At 40.3% G+C, this 14,823-nt stretch overlaps 2 protein-coding genes across 2 annotated transcripts in view; both read right to left on the reverse strand.

Annotated features, from left to right (window-relative positions):
- Positions 1 to 5,960: 5,960 nt before the first annotated feature.
- Positions 5,961 to 7,187, reverse strand: LOC149959503 (uncharacterized). The gene is made up of 4 exons (XM_090167371.1): positions 7,054 to 7,187; positions 6,629 to 6,992; positions 6,170 to 6,381; positions 5,961 to 6,098 (listed from the first exon to the last, which is right to left on the reverse strand). The coding sequence occupies exons 2-4, from the start codon at positions 6,897 to 6,899 to the stop codon at positions 5,961 to 5,963; spliced, it is 621 nt and encodes a 206-aa protein (XP_090023497.1). The 5' UTR covers positions 6,900 to 6,992; positions 7,054 to 7,187.
- Positions 7,188 to 7,260: 73 nt separating this feature from the next.
- LOC149959504 (uncharacterized) overlaps positions 7,261 to 14,823 on the reverse strand; it is a 58,949-nt gene continuing 51,386 nt past the window's right edge. Inside the window, exon 3 of the mRNA XM_090166475.1 lies at positions 7,261 to 7,644. Coding sequence (XP_090022601.1) covers positions 7,261 to 7,644 — 384 coding nt within the window. The remainder of the gene's footprint in view (positions 7,645 to 14,823) is intronic.

A 14,823-nucleotide genomic window follows, 5' to 3' on the forward strand; every position in this document is an offset into this window, starting at 1 on the left:
ATGCATATATACATATATATATATAAATTTTGATAGCATTAGATATAACCGTATTATACAGGGTGTCTTAATTTGATCGGCCCAGGCGTTTTTCTCAAAAACTATAGTTGCTAGAAATGTGAAATTATCAAGATCTACTCTCTCGGGAAAGACCCTTTTCTTTTGGAATTTTCAGAAAAATCGTGAAATCTTTCACCGTTTTGAAATATTTATTTTTTGAACGATAAGTGGTAGACGAAAATTTTCAATCAACAAGTTGTAGAGCGTACTCGAAAACCATTAATTAAATTGGTTTGGTCATAAACGGACAATGTTTAAAATTATATATATATAATTATTCAAAAAATATAAATAAATTAGTACTTTGAGCCTTGTGAAGCTCGACCAAACACAACGAAGATATATTGTAATGTTTACAGCTGACTATACTCCGCCTCGTCACCAGCGTTGCCATATTGAAAATCTGAAAATATCGATTAAATTATCGCACTGTGCGATAATTATCTTACTTCTGGCAACGCGGCTCGTGACGTGTGCGCGTCGAATAATACGCATTAAGGACGGAGTGCCCTAACCAAAAGAGGGTTGAAATTAGGGAAGGGAAGACAACCACATTTTCGGTACAGGCTTTCCTATTCTGGCCGCCGTTCCTTCTCTACTTCTTCCATGATAGTACCCTCGGAGAGGTAAAAACTTCGGCTACATCGCTCTCGCCTTAAGCCTCTAAACTAAAAGGGTTAAGAAAAAGGAAGTTTGGACTAACCACGATCATTTTTGATCACGGGCAGTTCGCACTACAGTGGCCGAACCATTCGTTGAAGTTTCTATGTTAACCTATGAGTACAAGATATCTGTATGGTTTGAGCGCCCCTAGCGGAATATTATTTTTAGAATAGTTTTAGCATTGAAGCCATTATAAAAACGCGTGTGGCGCTTAACTCCAACAGGTTATAGTACAGTTAAAGGGTGAAAATCCTTGCTCACTGAATTTTGACGAATGAGTTGGCCGCTGTAGCGCGCGAGATCGAAGTTGGCCGTGGACTAACAAAATAAATGTAATTTCTTCCGAGAATATCGCCATCAGTTTTTCAACTTTCTTAAAAATATCAAAGTAAACGAAATAACCAAATCGAAGTTATATTTTTAAATTGCACGACCGAAAAAATATACAAAAACAATGAATTCAGGTAATTCAAAATATAAGGCCTATGTCACCAATCTCGACTACTTTTAAACTCGAAAATGTACTTGGGTCATTCCATGACAAAACGACCTAGTTTTTTTTAATTTTAACACCCGACCCCTTTCGATTTCGCCAAAATTTTGTATACAAGGTTTTTTGGGCCTAGGAAAACGATTTTGACAGTTTCATAACGATCGGTTCAGCCGTGTACGAGATACAGCATACGCGTTTTTTCAAAAGTTCGCCTTGACCCCCTAAATGTTTTCTAGTATATCTTATGACATAATTATCGCAAAATCACATGTAATACCTCATTTTAAAGACAATGCGCACCCTAATATGAATATTTAATCAGAGTTGTCATTTGACGTAAATGTCATTAAAATCTGGGCCTTTAAATAATTTGACCTTTGACCTTGCCCAGACACCTCAGTCGTAGGTCAACGATTTTAGCATTTTTAAAATTCCCACTATCGAATACATAATAATCACTCAAAATCTCAAAGTAATATTTGTAGTTTTCGAGATATTAATTTTTGAAATTTACCACACCACACACAAAATGAAATACCAAAACCATTTATTTTTATAGTTTACACACCAATTAATTTTTTATTTACACAAAACAGCTTAAACTTCTTTATACATGGAAAAGGCTTTGGTAATTTTATTTTTATCGTGTTCTTTGATTTGATAGCCTTTCGAATTTGGTAAACCTACAAGAATTTCAATTGCACATAGAACATTTTCACTTGACACCCAACTGCTATCGATCCTTCTGGGCCATGTGTATTTGTCCGAAATACCAGGGGGACGCAAAAAGTTTACAAAGAAGTCTCCAAACTCTTCTGATACTTCCTCAATTAATCCAACGTAAAGTTGGCCTTTGTAGACGCTGGCTACCAAATTTCCCACTTTAAAGTTTTCAGCCTCTTGATTTCGAGTATCTGACAATTCTAAAGTCGAAACCTTAACTGTGGTTAGCGAATCGTCATTAGATAACGGAGAAACCATGATTTTATTTAACGATTTCGGAACGAATTTATGAAACCCTCGAGTTCCTTTTACTGTTATGGCTTTAGAAAACCTTTCTTTTAAAAGTTCCTTTTGTCGCTCAATTTCTTCGTTTTTAACATAGATGAACTTGATATTTTCGAAGTTTGATAGGCAGAAATTAAACATATCTGTTGGAGTCAAAATCTGTCCAGTCACTGGTCGCTGAAGACTGACTCTTGCTGTTTTACGCTTCACTGTTCCGCCAATTCCGTCACAAGGTCCCTTGCCATGAGATGTGGCAAAAAAATGCCATTCAGCGTCCAAACCAAAATCTTGTTTGTGGCAACAGAGATTAGAAAAGTTGTATTTGTTTTTATACTGTCCAGCACATCCATCCGTAAAATAAATTAGCTTTCTAACATTAGGAACATGTGTTTTTATATTTGGAATTAGATAAGTTAAAAAAACTGTGAACAGTATTGGTTGTATGTGTTCTGGTATCACTGATAATACAAAAATTTAAGTGGTTAAGTTCTCCGTTTTCGACTACCCTGAAGTAGATTACGAAGGGATGCACTGTCGCTTGAGAATTGTCCCAATGGAACCCTTGTGCTTCGTCTTGAATTACGAAGGAATAGTTCTCCGCAAAATCACCGAGAACAATTACGTCACCAGTTTTTTTGAGGTTTTTAAGATAATTAGATTGCGACTTAGATGTGTAATGATGACGCGTTAGTTCAAGTAGTTTAATGGCCAGAGAGTCGAAAAAGTTTTCAACACTCTCGCTCAAGGTCATGAGCTTTGTGCTGTCAGTTGTCACCCATTGCATGAACTTTATATTTTCAAAATCTTCTAAAAGGTTCGTTAAATATTCATTTTCAAGTAGACCATTTTTCCCAGGACAGTCCTTGCACACCCTCATCATACAATTCCTGTTTTGAGTGTCACACACGGTGAGCGCCATGAAATCGATATCACATTTTAAAGGACAAGGAGACGGTAGAGCTGATATCATTAGCTTGACATTTTGGTGATAGGTGCAGACACACACTGAATGTGTACCTGACGAACCTGCTAATACACACCAAGGTGGTCGTAGATAACAAAATGACGAAAATCCTAACGTCAAATCATGCTCTTCCTTGAATTTGTTATAGAGCTCTCTCAGGTTCAGCAGTACAAGCCTCTTTTGATGATGTTCTTTTTGACCTGTCTCGTGGTTTCTAACTGACACAAACTCCTTTTGTCCAGGTGTCATACGACTGTTATCGTCATTTTCGTAAAATTCAACGACCTTTGATTTAACGTCTTCGGTCAATATTAATCCCTTCGATTGTTTCTCTGGTAGCGAAAGAATTCCTTGACTAGATTTAAGATTCCTGCTTCGTTTGACCATGTATTCTGGTGCTCCAAATTCCTCCATTGTGCGTTGTATTCCAAATGGTGACAAGGTCAGGATCTGAAGCTTTTCGCCGTATGATGTCTTGGAGTTATTGAATTTCTCTCTTAGTTCGTTCAAAATATTCTCATATAATCGATGTTCTTCGAGCTTTCTAAAAACATCGTCCGTAACCATATTATCGTCTGTTTCATCAAGAGAAATTTCCATTGACTCTTCTAATTTGCGTTTCAATGAATTGTTCACAGCGTTTAACTTAGTCCTGCTTAGAATTGTTTTTTGGCGAGATGACAAACCTTCTGTACAAAAGTTAAAAAATATATGTATTTATATATGTATACATATATAAATTCTTTCAAATTGAATATATTTCTTACTTCTTTTAACAGGAGATTCTCCCAAGTTTATTAGAGTTTCGTTAACTGCCACTAAAGCTATAGCTTTGTCGTCTTGCGTCGCATCTCCCGATGAACAAGGTTGACTAAATGAAAAAGAATCGCTTTCTTGTGATTCTTGTGCAGTGTGAACTTCTGAAACGTCCAACTGTATTTGGAGTTCATCCTTTACTTTTTTTCCAGCAGACATAAAACACTGGATGCACAACTTATTTCCAGCGATAACTTCAATTCCTCGTAACTTTAATTTTTTGAACAAATCCAATGAAATAGTTTTTAGTCCACTCTTTCTTTCAGCGTCGTGAGTCCCAAAAGGATTCATACACTTCTTTTGACTCGTTGAATACCTTTTCATAAAAAGTTCTTCATGGTGACGACATATGTTTCTTATTTTGGACATAGGTATAGCTGTTCGGCTGCTAAGAACTAATTTGTCATCCTCGGACAGATGGTTGTTGATACCAACTGTTTTCGAAAGTGTTTGCAAATGACATTTACTACTGTCTCTCCAAAACGAACAATTTCGATCCATTTCAGGGCTTTGTTCGAGAATATACAGTTAAATAAATTCTATTTCGCTACTCAATTATCGCTGTTAATATATTTAACTACTCAATTATAACTATTATATATTAAAAAGATATTAAAACATTTTTACGTTATTAAAAACGTAATCGATATGACTAAGAGCAATATTGGGTTTTCTTGAGATATCTAGCACATTTCCATTTTAGGGTGCAGTAAGATACGCTACAATAATATTGAACTAAGGACAAGCAATTTAGTGATGTCTTCTGTCTACAGATAACATGCAAAACTAAAAATAATATGTAAATAACTCAACTTAATTTAAGAATTAGTGTATTTGATATTCTAAACTCAAAATTACCAAAATAATAATATTTTTAATTTATTTAGTAGGTCAACTAGTTTCGTGTATAAAATAGCATTTTCATTAATTTGAGGGGTAAATTTCAAAAATTAATATCTCGAAAACTACAAATATTACTTTGAGATTTTGAGTGATTATTATGTTTTCGATAGTGGGAATTTTAAATATGCTAAAATCGTTGACCTACGACTGAGGTGTCTGGGCAAGGTCAAAGGTCAAATTATTTAAAGGCCCATATTTTAATGACATTTACGTCAAATGACAACTCTGATTAAATATTCATATTAGGGTGCGCATTGTCTTTAAAATGAGGTATTACATGTGATTTTGCGATAATTATGTCTTAAGATATAGTAGAAAACATTTAGGGGGTCAAGGCGTACTTTTGAAAAAACGAGTATGCTGTATCTCGTAAACGGCTGAACCGATCGTTATGAAACTGTCAAAATCGTTTCCCTAGGCCCAAAAAACCCTGTATACAAAATTTGGGCAAAATCGAAAGGGGTCGGGTGTTCTGTGGCAGGCGTTTTGTCATGGAATGACCCACTTACCATTTACGTTCACCTGTGTGAAAGGGTTAGAGAAGCGAACGCGACGCCAGATTTTAAAAACTTTGATTACTATTTTTCTTAAACACAAGGAATTTATTCTTACGACAAATATAAATTTTTTGTGAACGAGAATTATCATCATAGCCAAGAGGAGAAGCGCCTGTAACAAGAAAATGTTCAGCTTGAAGGTAACTCGTCAGTTGCTCGCCTCAATAAGCCTTCTGGCAAGCGCTCACCTTGACGAATGGGCGAAATTAAACCCAGAGTTTCTACCAAGGTTACCTCTTAAGACCACCTAAAATGTGGTCACCCGAAAAACCATAAGGTGCCAGTTCCCCAAGTTGGTGCGATTATTTTATTTGAGTATAAATCAACTTGACTGTGAAATATTCGTAAAAATAATTAAAGTGTTTATTTTAAAACAGTTCTTTTATAATATGTACAACAATATATCCAATCAGGATGGTCGAATTTAAATTAAAACTGTTCCAATAATTTAGTCCAAATAGAGATACAGTACACGCGACTAGTTTTCTGTAACAGTTTAGCTAGTGGAAGTTTCCGGTAAAGACGGTTCCACAGTCGACGATGCAGTGGATCTGGAGTCTTCAACACCGACACTTCCGGGAATAGTGACCTGACTCGTCGCCGAGTCAGTGCCACTACTGGCGGGGTTGGGCGCCTGGGTTGAAGAACCACCTTTGGAATCGTCTGTCTTAGAGGCGACACGGCACCGGATTGTTGTCTGCCTACAAAGGCGTTCTCGTTCACCATACTAGTCGCCCTTACCAGGAGTGGATGGAAGCGCTTGTTGGTCGATTCCTTCACCGCAGGCATACCAAACATTTGAAAGAGATCAACGGGAAAGTCACTAGCAGCCCCGAATATGCCATCAGGTTTCAAAGAACTTATGACAGTGGTCAGGCTGTCTTTATCTAAAGTTGAGACGCTATGTTGTTCATTTCCTTTGAAACATCATGTAATTAAAAACTCCTTTCTTACCAAAATACAACAGGTTTAACTTACTTAACAAGAAGTGAAGATAAGCACATTGTGAAAAACTAAATGAAAAGAGACTTAAAACGGTTTTAAAATTCACAATATATTTATTTAAAAATTCAACGTTTCGGAGCAACTGTTCCTTCTTCTTCAGGGATTTTTAAATAAATATATTGTGAATTTTAAAACCGTTTTAAGTCTCTTTTCATTTACTTAACAAGTACAAGTTTTCGTTGTCCAGTAAAGTAACTTGCTGGAGTAACGCAGACAGTAAATCGGTTATCGCACCGTCATCCACACCATTTTCTAGATCGTTCTGGTCCTTTGAAGGACCGTAATTGAAAGCGCTCTTTTCGGCGCATTGTACATCTGACTTAGCCTTTTCGCAATTATTGAGGACCACGATCGTGACGCTATTGACAGTTTCCGTAATCCCGACGTCGAAGAGTTGGGTGCTAGAAATTGACTGACTTGGGACATCCATGTTCACGGATTTGTGGAAGCTGCCATTAACATCAACGGAAGTTGCGTTAATTTTAACATACGGAATATCTTCGTCGTCTCCTTCGATTTGACTCAAAAAATCAAAAGTAATTTATTATCATTGGGTAATTGAGTTAATTGTAACCATTAATTACCCAATAATTGGATTTCTTGGTACCACTTTGAAGCACGACGTTATTTTCGTTAATTGTCGTGACCTTTGGTTTTCCAGACGATAACAAATTCTTAGTAAAAGTACCCTGGTTCCTGCCAGGGCACGTGACTGGAAAATCATTTGGGATTGCATCATATTTGAGAGGAGGATAGTATGGCAATTGAAAGACGGGGCTCAGGGGTAGTGGCTAAAGCGGGGGATATGTCGGATCTGGCCAAGAATAGTTGAATGACACAGTATTCCAAGGAGCCAGTGTCGGGAATCCTTGGGTCCAGGTAGGGTTTTTGATCGGAGGCATTGGTTTGAACGGCGGGTACGTTGGGACCCTCAGAGTCAGTTGTGGAAAATCTAGAGTGGGAAACTGGACCATGGCTGTCCTCAAAGGAACCCAGGTGCGAAGAGCGACAGACGGAATGGGAGGCTTAGCGACGGCTGGCATTGGATTGAGTGGCGGCGGAAAGTTTGGCCACTTCGGAGAAGGTAGCAATGGCCAAGAAGGGGCACCCCAGCAGCACACCTTTGATGATGACCAAGGAGCAATAGCTTCCGGTTTGTTTATTTTATCGACTTCCTTCAGGATACGTTAAGTAAAAAGTCACTCGTTTTTTATATGTGCACTGCCCAGATGAATAATTAAATTTTAATTACTTCGAGGCGCTTCTCATCGTTACTCAACCGAATTTCTTTTGGTTATTGAAGCAAGTTGTACATGAACTCCGTCACTTCATCTGAAACTAACAATAACAATGAGTTTCTATTTTGAAATATTTATTTCTATACACCCAAACTACGATAACATTTATGGATAAAGTGTTTAGAAACCTCACCTGGAAAACGTTCAGCAGCCCACACTCCTCCAACTATAAACACAAATAAACACGTCCAATTCATAGCTAACTCTGTTACTATATCTTGCACTCCTCCGATTGTTATGGTGTACAATGAAGTTTACATCGTTCTTTTATAATTAAAGTTAAAAAAGTTAAAGTTCAATATTTTGAAATAGTTATCTTGCATATCATATTTCGCTTTTCTATAATTTATTTTAATAAAAATCTAAACATATTTTTAGGTATAAAGATAAGAGGACGTAAAAACATATTTTTATAAAAGAATTAACTAACTTGAAAAGGCTCAGGAGCTCCGCTGTTACTACGGAACGACGTTAACAAAATCTATTAATTTGGTGTTGACTTGTTTTGACCTTTTGGCAGACGCTCCTCTGGTAGTTATTCCAAGTCATTGGCAGTCAAGAAGGAGACGATGAGTCGAGTTCCAGGTGGTGAAACAGCGCAAGTCAATAAAATCGGAATGATGTGTTAAATTGACCGCAATATACGGGTCAATGATTCCTTAAAGTAATGCTCAGATAATGTTTCTTTGGTAATGTTTCAATTGCACAGTTCACATTAGCGCAAATGCCGATGCGTGGTTTTCCATTATCGCAGTTTTCAATTGTTAAATCTATTTTTAGAAAGAAGAAAGTACCTTGTAAAAAAGGAGGTTTCTAAAAACCAAATAGTTCCTGGTAAGCTTTTTAAGGGGTACGTATATGGAACGCCAAAAGTGTAACAATCAACACTTTTGGACATGTCAAAAGTTTTTGACTAGTGCTTTTCCGTTAGCATTCATTGGCTTTTAATTCACCGAATCCCATCGAAGTTGCAACGTTTCCACCAATAAAACCATGACGATTTAAGCTCATTATTTATTCAACCATTAGGAATTGGCTGCTTCATCTGGGCGTAGCTGGGGAGGAGTCACGTTTTTACTTGACTCGACACAATTTATACATGTCAAAATCAATTTTAGATATGTCAAAGCTTCATTTTGACTAGTGCTTTTCGTTTTGACTAGACAATTTCTTCACGCATTGTAATTGGATAAGAGGTTTTTAACGGTAATTGGACAGAAATATTATTCACATAATTATTGAAAAACGCCATTCTATTGGTTTATCAAAATTTATACAAAGTCTTTATTGGCCTTTACGTGTCACGTGAAATAATTTAGTTACATCCTTAAAAAATCTCATGCCTTTATCCCCTCCTCCGACAAATTGAACATGTCAAAAAATTTCTGACGAGTTAAAAACTGTAGTCAAGTACGCCAAAGGTGTCTCAATTCCCGTATAGAAATCTAACGCGAGCCGAAAGTGTCACAATACAACAGTTTTCGACTAGTCGAAACTTTTATACACGTCCAAAATACGAGTCACGTCAAGAATTCGCCACTAGTTCGGAAATGTGTCGCTTAAAAACGTTTTTGACTAGTCTCGAAATTTCGCGTCTAAATAGGCGATGCCTTTCAACCAATCACAATGGTGGAAATTCAAACTACCCAATCGCGAGTGATGTAAATCTTTCGCGAGTGTTGTATATTTCGGTCGCTTAGTTCACCAAAAGGGTTTCAAACTCTCAATACAACGGAACGAGACATGTCAAAAACGTTTTCACTAGGCTCGATCTCAACGATTAAATCTGCGATGGATGTATTGTTTCTTTCTTATTTCCGTTTATTCTCCGATAAATCGGCGACTACGTCTTCTGCTTTTACGTCAGTATATCGTTTTTGGTAGCAGACAATTCCTTTAATTTATAGAAAGAATAACATAAATAATAGTGACAGGATTGGCAACTTCATAGACAAAAAGGATTTAAGACGTAGGCTTCGAATGATATTGCAAAATAAACTTGGCAGTACGAGAAGGCTGCGTCGGAATTGAGATTCATTAATTTTTTTATTTGACGGTTTCGAAACTGGAAATAGAAAGGATGCGTCAAATCTCATTGCGTTGTTTTTAATAACTAACGACATCTTAGCAAAGGATCCTTTCAAAGTGGTAGATTTTAGAACGCGAGCTTAGTTAGTTCTTTAGTTCTTTACTAGCTCAACAAAAGGTCAGAGACCCATCACGTCAAGACAGTGAGAAATGAGATATGTACAGTCAATAAGCAAAAACAATATACATACAACGAAAAATGGTAATAAAATTGTGAAATAAAATAGCTTGAGAGATTATGGACACTTAGTCATAGAGTTCGAGATAGTTCGCCAACTCCTTCCGGAATTGAGTTTGACCGGGAAAGCCCTTAAGATGATCTGGCAAGGAATTACAGTCCCGAATGGACGAGGGAAGGAATGAGTGCTTGCAACACGCAATACGGAATCCCGGAGGCACCACAGACACCATGCGGAGACCGCGGGGTTTACGAAACCACTGAGAGGCCACCGCGAAAAGAGGCGCAAGGGCACCTCCGTGGCGGTGAACGACAGAGTTTACCAGAACTAGGCGCCTAAAACGGCGGCGCGAAGCGAGCGTGTTCCATTTGAAATTAGTTAGAACGTTTGTCATACAAGTGTCCCACGAAAAGCCAATGCTCGCCGCGAAACGAAGAGCACGACGCTGGATAGTCTCAATAGAATGGATCCCGCTTGCCGAGTTGGGGGCCCAGACCGCCGAGCAGTACTCCAGGATAGGAAGGACATAAGTTTTTATACCCAGAGTCTTAGTGGCAAAAGAGCAATGGGCGAGATGGCGCTTAACGAAGCCCAGCGAGCGAGCGGCTTGGGAGGTGACCCGTGAAACGTGGGTAGCCCACTCCAGGGTGATGGTGACGCCCAAATTTTTCTGAGAAGTGACACCATCGATGCGATAGATGGGCACCACGGGTGGTTAACCGGAGCGACGAAGGCAGAGCATGGCGCATTTTGCAGTGTTCAGAGGGAGCTTCCATTGTTTGCTCCATGTAGTGATGGCGTCGAGATCCCCTTGCAGGAGTTGATAGTCATGGGACGAAAAGATCGCCCGGGATAGGGCCACATCATCAGCGAAAATGTAGAGGGTTGAGACAACATTATCCCCAATGTCGTTGATGTAAATATGAAGAGGAGCGGCCCAAGGACCGATCCCCGAGGGACCACGGAGGAAGCAGGTAGCCAAGCAGAAGCAGCTACAGGGAGAACTTCCAGTCACTAAGATAGGCCGACAACCAGTTGAGAGTTTTGCCACGGACCCCATAAGAGTGCAGCTTGGCTTTCAGAAGTTCATGCGGAACTGAGTCGAAAGCTTTCCGGAAGTCGAGAAATATAACGTCAACCCAACCCGCTGCCTCCAGACCGGCGGTCCAGTCCTCAAGGTAACAGAGAAGCTGAGTCTCAGTGCTAAAACTACTGCGGAAACCATGCTGATACGGCATGAGGACATCGTGAGTAGTAAGATGTGTAGTAATCTGGGAGGCATTAACGTGCTCGTCCAGCTTGAGGACCTGGGAGAGAAGGGCTATCGGGCGATACTCAGACGGGTCAGAGGGATTACCTCCCTTCGGAACCGGGGTAACGTTAGCTGTGCTCCAGTCGGAGGGGATGGCTCCAGCATCATAAGACTGTTGGAAGAGGGCAGTCAGGGGAGCAGCTAGAGCGTCCACACAGTTTCGCAACAGGATAGAGGGAATGCCGTCAGGGCCGGGGGCCTTGAAGGGCTTGACTGATTTAAGCAGCTTCAGAATACCCTGCCTTGAAAAATGGATGGGATCCATGGTCGGGGCCCTCCGGGGTAGGAGGGGGACCGAGTCAAGGGTATAAACGGGAAACGTTTTCCTGAATGAAGTGGCAAGCAGGTTTGCCTTGTCGGTGGCAGAGGTGTAAATGTCCAAGCCCATCTTGAGGTCCGGGACCGGAGATGACTTTCGCGAGACGAGTTGAAAAAACCGCTTCCGGTTTGATTTCAGGTCCGAGGCAACCAGGTCGAGATGGTGCGTGCGCGCAGCCCGAAGAGCAAACTTCACAATGGCGCGATGTTGCGAAAAATGTTGGCGATTGGCATCGCTAGGGTGAAGCTTGGTGCGATTGTAGCGTCGTTTGGTCTTGCGGATCAGCCGGCGAAGTGATGGCCCAACCCAGGGAAGGATCTGGCGAGAAGAAATGCGCTTGACGGGCACTTATGCCTTCGTAGCATCTTCAATGGCCGACCGTATAGTGCTCCAAGCTTCGTGAACCGACGATGGGAGGTGAATAGTAGAGAGACAAGCGGAGATACTCGAGAAGTCAGCGTGGGTATAGTCCATGACCGAGCGGGGGGGCACCCGGGCTGGAGGCTTAACCCCCCGGATAGGGCAGAGGAGAAAGTCATGATCGCTGATTCCAGGAAGGTGAGTGACTTCACCCACCAGGGTTGGGTTGGATACGAGAAGGAGGTCAAGGATGTTCCCACCATTGGCGTTGTCACGGGTGGGCTCCGTCACACACTGCGACAGATTGGAGGACAGCAGGTTGTGAAGGAAAGATGTATCCTCCGCTGCGGGACTTGTAAGCGACGGCCAGTCGATTTTGGGAAAGTTTAAGTCGCCAACGAGAATGAGGTCAGACTCCGCAGTGGAGAGACTGGCGATAAGTTTGTTGAGGCGCTTATTGTACGCTGGTTTAGCCGATGGCGGGTGGTAGACCCTAGCAGCAACGACCTCAACCTCAGTGCGAAGGTCCAGAGGGAAAGAGTGGAGTCTACTGTCGATGACTAGACAAACTCCTCCACCGTTCCTGTTCCTGTCCTTCCTGTAGACGTTGAAGGATGACCCAAAGAGCTCAAGTGAAGAGAGTGAGGAGTCCAGGTGCGTCTCAGTAAGAGCAGTTATGGAAGGCTGGAGAGTGTCAGTGAAGGCCCGGAGGGCGAGGTGTTTGTTTGTGATGGAGCAAAGATTCGTGTACAGCAGGGAGAGCCCCGCAGTGCCGAGTCACACCTGCGAGCCTTGCTGTTGGATGGACTGCTTGGACTGCTCGCCAGCCGGAGGCCTAGACAGGGTGACAGTGATGCCTTTGGCCCAGTTTTCAGGAAGAAGCGCCAGGCAGACTTCCTGCGCCGGAAGTTCAATTGTGAAGGAGCTGGACGACTGTTGCGGACCATTAACCACCGCAGAGACAAAGAGCTGATGGAGGCCAAGTTTGTGCAAGTGATACTCGACCTGGGAGGCCTTGGCAGCTACGTGAGCCTTCGAGACGATTAGTGATTTTGTGAGTTTGGCAGCGAGATGGGACCAAGCCGGGTCATCGTTTGTGCCCCAACTAGCTACTAGACGGTTGGCCTTGTCTTTGACACTGGGCGAGACAACGATTCCAGTAGGCCAGTGGATCTTTTCCAGAATAGTGCATGCAGTGTTGGACATACGGATATTTTTTAGTAGTCACTGAATAGTGGGGTAAAATGGGGGTAGCCAACATTTTGGTTTACCCGTCAGAATTAAAATAGAAGTTTATTATCAGTTGAGTTACATGATATAATTTTTTTAAATAAAATGTGATTGACGGATGATGGATTTATGATAGGCCATATTTGCCATTAGTTATAAATATTAAGGTAAATTTTTCACTAGATTTTGATTAATGTTAGTAACCAGAACATTTATTTTAGTGCCTATGTCTAACGCTGGTGGCATGATGGTAACGAAATAAGTCTTCCCGTGCAAAAATAACAAGATAAACGAACTAGCAGATGATAAAGCACATTCGTCTGAGCAGAGTGTTCTGCACTCTAAGGTTGAATACAGTGCAACGTAACTGTTCAATTACTAACAACGTTTTATTAGTTGTTAGCCTAATACACAGGGATAAATATTAAGATATTTGTGTTAATTTAAGTAATTTATATTCGAAAAATAATAACGAAAGTTTGAAAAATTTTCCCATTTTAGAAAACGTATTTGAAAACTATTGACAAGACGTAAGCAATGGATTACTTTCGTCCAACATTGCAACAAGTTTTTCGTCCCGTCTTGTTCCCAACTGTCAAAAATAGAGGAGACTTGTCGCAGAATCAATTTTGCCACTCCTTGGCATTTCTCCCAAGATCTTGGCATTTTGAGATCGATCTTGGCATCTGGGTATTTTCTTTCAACACCTTGGCATTTGACCTAGGGTTTTTTTTCGGTTCTAGGATCTTTTATTCTCCTAGGATTTTCTTTGCGAAAACGTATTTTTTTAAAAAATTTGATACGAAATAAAAAAAATAAGGGGAAGGAGCTATTTCCGGTCGGTCGGTTAAACGCACTCTCGCAAGCTCAAAATTGGTGTTAGCGTCGAGTTCGGGACTACTTATTTTCTTTCAATTTTTTCCATTAGATAGTAGCGGCAATGAGAGTAGCGGAGGTGTCTCTAACTATGCTGTACAGCCAAAGGTAGCGGAGAGAGGATTTTCAGCCCCCTGGAGTGACTGATTTCTAACTCTTCGGGGCATATAGTTCATTCCTTCCCACATATACTTTTACTCTAAGGTTCGACTTTCGCAATAAAGATTGAAGTGAGATTGGAATAGCTCGTAGCATGAGTCGCGATAGACTCCATCGCCATCTCTTTTTCATCAAAGAACTAAAAGCTACCTATGTGAGAAAATTCAGCTGGCGAGAGTGCGTTTAAGCGGTTAGAATGGCTAGCCAAAAAGTCATATTTAAGCCACTTGGAGACGCGTTTTTGCCTTCATGAGAATTGAGAATTTTGCGTCAGATAAGTAACGCGTCGGCTCATGTGTATAAGGAACATACTAATGTTAATTTTCGATAATATATTTTAAGGTAAAATATATAATGTTACTAAAACTAAGTATAAGAAGATAATATTATTATTATTATTCTCTTATGGTATAAATAATTAAAATTATATGTAATATTTTTATAATACCGGGCAATTTTAACGCTTCTCATGGAGGCAGAATTAATTCATTTCATATAAAATTATCTTTTGGAAAAAGATGAAAACTCATTCC

This window comes from Leiobunum rupestre, chromosome 2 (genome assembly GCF_980474605.1).
Source record: "Leiobunum rupestre chromosome 2, qqLeiRupe1.1.hap1, whole genome shotgun sequence".
In the NCBI taxonomy this organism is placed as follows: domain Eukaryota; kingdom Metazoa; phylum Arthropoda; class Arachnida; order Opiliones; family Sclerosomatidae; genus Leiobunum; species Leiobunum rupestre.